Source organism: Calliphora vicina, chromosome 1, assembly GCF_958450345.1.
Source record: "Calliphora vicina chromosome 1, idCalVici1.1, whole genome shotgun sequence".
In the NCBI taxonomy this organism is placed as follows: Eukaryota; Metazoa; Arthropoda; class Insecta; order Diptera; family Calliphoridae; genus Calliphora; species Calliphora vicina.
The window spans coordinates 78,893,157-78,896,777 of NC_088780.1; the positions used below are offsets into that span (position 1 = coordinate 78,893,157).

The 3,621-nt window shown below is 31.2% G+C and overlaps 1 protein-coding gene across 1 annotated transcript; it reads right to left on the reverse strand.

Moving 5' to 3' along the window:
- Positions 1–353: 353 nt before the first annotated feature.
- Positions 354–2,261, reverse strand: LOC135963220 (thioredoxin domain-containing protein). Its single transcript, XM_065514986.1, has 5 exons — positions 1,989–2,261; positions 1,565–1,889; positions 1,266–1,427; positions 884–1,012; positions 354–823 (listed from the first exon to the last, which is right to left on the reverse strand). The coding sequence occupies exons 1-5, from the start codon at positions 2,122–2,124 to the stop codon at positions 655–657; spliced, it is 921 nt and encodes a 306-aa protein (XP_065371058.1). The 5' UTR covers positions 2,125–2,261; the 3' UTR covers positions 354–654.
- Between the last annotated feature and the right edge of the window lie 1,360 nt (positions 2,262–3,621).

The following is a 3,621-nucleotide window of genomic DNA, read 5'->3' on the forward strand; positions in this document are numbered from 1 at the left end:
GCGGTGTAAACGATATAGATTTTGAACAAGATTTCAATTAAAATCCACTAGATTTCGCCTCGGTGTAAATGCACTATTGAGGTAGTTGTTGACATTTGCAATTAAATAAAATTCATAAAATATCAACCACTAACTTTAAGAAAAAATCAATTTTAATTTGAGCATGGTTCAAATTTGATCCGAAGACCTTGTGAAGGTTAAAAGAAATAATCAAAATTAGAATTTGTTACTTTTTATAATAAACTAACCTTGATTAAAGTAAAAATGCAATCGTTTTGATTTTAAACTTATACACAAAAAAGCGTGGCTGAAAGAGTTAAATAAGTGTTAGTACGTGTATGACGTATATTGCATTTATATTTTTATATTAAAGTACAATTCTTTTTATTTATAGTTCATATAAGACTCATCAAAATATATTTATAAAAAATTTACATAAATCATTTCAAATATATGTTGTGTCACTTTTGAACTAGGTGTGCGATATGGGTATTACAAAATGCTTGAAATTATGTATACTTGCAATCTAATATTTATAAAATCATTTGACCTATGGAAAAGTGGTTGATTTGAAATCATTATCAATTTGATTTTAAGTATCGACATTTTCTTGGTATATCTGGATTATGTATCTACATACGTACATAAGTAAAACTATTTAGATTTTTTAGCTTTGCTATTTTTTTCTACTGTAGTTCGTTTCCATGACACACATTTTACAATGCATCCAAGAATAGTTGTTAATAAAACAGCAATGGAGGATATCATTAGAAGCTGAGGGTGGTTCGATAAGACATCAATATAAATGCCAAAGAAAGAATTCCTATGAAATATGGGAAAAATATTTAATATATTTACATATTTAATTTATTACACAACTTACAGATTATTTGCCTCAGGCGGAACAACTTCGGCTTTAGTTTGTTTCATGTAGTCTTTTTCTACAAATTCGATTAACTTATTTGCGTTATATTGTTTGTTTTTGTATCGGTATACTTTGCCTTGCCGTAAACTGTAATGAAATAAAATTTATTTTTAAACAAATGATATTAAAATCTTCCCACATCAAAATTTCCAGCACACCTCAATGATTTTACATATTATGTATGTATTTCTTTACCCAGAAAAATATTCTGGATAAAGAATTTTTTTAGGATAATGGCTTTCCAATGTTTCAGGTTCTACATATAGAAACGTTTATTTTGCAAGTCTATTCAACTAAGATGTGCTAGTGATTTTGATTCTTTTGTTAACATCTTTCTTACAATATGAATTCTGGAGATTCAACTATACCAAAGCGTTTTGCAGTAGCAATGCCGGATCCCAGTCTGTCGATTCTGGCCACGTTCAAGCGATGTTTTAGATTTGCTCCAACAGCTTCCCAAGTAGCATGAAGACGTAAACAAAAAACACAATCTGCTGAATAGCTGTGTATTAAAGAATGTAAAACAATTATGCATGTACATATCAAGCCTTAACCGCTGTGGTTAAGATATTTGTGCGATCATCACAAAATATGTGCAACGTGTACAAATTTTAAAAAAATTTGTTTGTATGTACTTACAAAAATACAAACCAATCGCCAGTGGTAGCACCAGTGGCCGATTGAGTTAAATGTTCAAAATTTATATCAGACAACTCCCTAACGACTGGTTCTCTATTTTCACTAAATCTTTGCACTATTTCCTCTGCATTAGGTTCACCATGATAGAGTAGTGGCATTCCTCGTCGGAAGTATATCAAAGCAGGTTCTTTCGATGGATCGTAAAGGTTTACCATATGACTATTATGAGCTTTGACTACGACAGCCCCAATATCATCTTTCAATTCATTCTGTATATTTTCTAGTACAGCCTCCAGTTCATCACAAGCTTCGCAATTGTTCTTTGCTGTATGGTTAAATAAACATTAGATTAATACAATGTTTAGTATGCGAGAATATATACATATTATACAAAAACTGGTTTTAGCTTGATGAAATCACTTACTAAACAACACGACAACATTTTCTTCGCCGGTAAGCAAATGTACTAAATCTGAATCATCCACACGTTCAATAACTGATCGTGCATCCAATAATCCAATGAATACTACCAGAACAATATTAATAAATATTGTATTCATTTTATATTATAAGTTTATTATCACAGGTGCTTTCTGGTATTTTTTTTATAAACATATAAGGTAATAACCGTCACAGAGAACTTTGTGACACCGTCTTTTGGTAAAACACAAATCTGACAAACATGCACATTGGGGAAGCAAGCAGAGAAACCAGCCATTTAATTTTTTCGGCGGCGGTAAAAAGTGTAAAATTTGTCGGCGGCTTATCAGCTTAACGCCGAGATTTTACCTGCTGCTCCGACTTTTAGACAAAAAATAATAATTTTTTCAAAATATTAGCATGTTAACCATAGACTAACATAGATCCGAATCAGCTGTTTTTAGCAACATGGCGAAAAATTAACAATAGAAAATGTATAATAAACCACGGTAGATTTAAAAGAGGGACAAACATATAAATTTATCTTTCTATATCTCGTCTCACACACTCATCGATTTTTTACTACATTTTATTTTTTCTCTCGCTCTAAGATCTGCCTTACCCCCCATGTAAGTGCAAGTTCGAAAAACTCAATACACTCACAGTTTTTTACTAACACAATCGCATCTTTCTTACTTACAGCTCAGCTTACAAGAGAATTTGCTTGTAAGTAAATTTTTGTCACTTGTCGCAAGCAAAATGACAAATGAAGAAACAGTGTTACCAAGAATGAGTTTTATATCAATTTACTAGAACTTAGTAAAAGAAATTAGCAGATATTCTATGTATTAAAAAAAAAATAAACACAAATATACAACAACACATATTAATGATATTTTTAAAAATAAATTTAATTAATTTAAAAAAAAATTAACGAAAATATTTTTTTCAGTAATTTTATAATTTTGACAACACGGCAATACTGGCTTTCCCTTATTATTTTCTTTTAATTCGTTCAACTTAGTCTGCTTTTACACAGGGCAATTTTTCTTGCGCAAGTCTAGAGTTTATAGGAGAGAGAGGCAAGAAGAAAGAAGAGGGGTACACACTTGCTTGTACTGGAAAGTCTCTTCAATTCTCTTTTGTTTTCTCATTTTCAATATGGCGTCTATTAGGTTTTGACATACAAAATTGCTCACAGACTTGCTGTGTGTAAACAGACGAGCAAGTTTAAAAGGGAATCGACGAGACTTGCTTCAAGTAAACTTGCCCTGTGTAAAAGCAGACATAGCAATTTTAGCAAGAACATTCGTTGTTGGCGACATTTTTAAAATGAACTTGCAACGCATAGTGTAGAAAAAATTTTGTGGTTTTTCGGTGTTTTTCGATGATAATACGTATTCATTACTTACAAGTAATTACTTGCATGTGGCAACGGGGGGTTAATGGTGGAATTGATAAAATGGTAAACAAAAAATGTAAACAAAACCATACGGTTCGATATTACTATTTTGACAGCTGTCAATGGTTTCTTATCTGGGTATCTGTGATGTTAACAATCAAGGCGAATTTATACAAGGTGGAGTCAGTCAAACATCTGATAATTTTTTTTTCGCTTTTTTGTTCTAACAACTGTC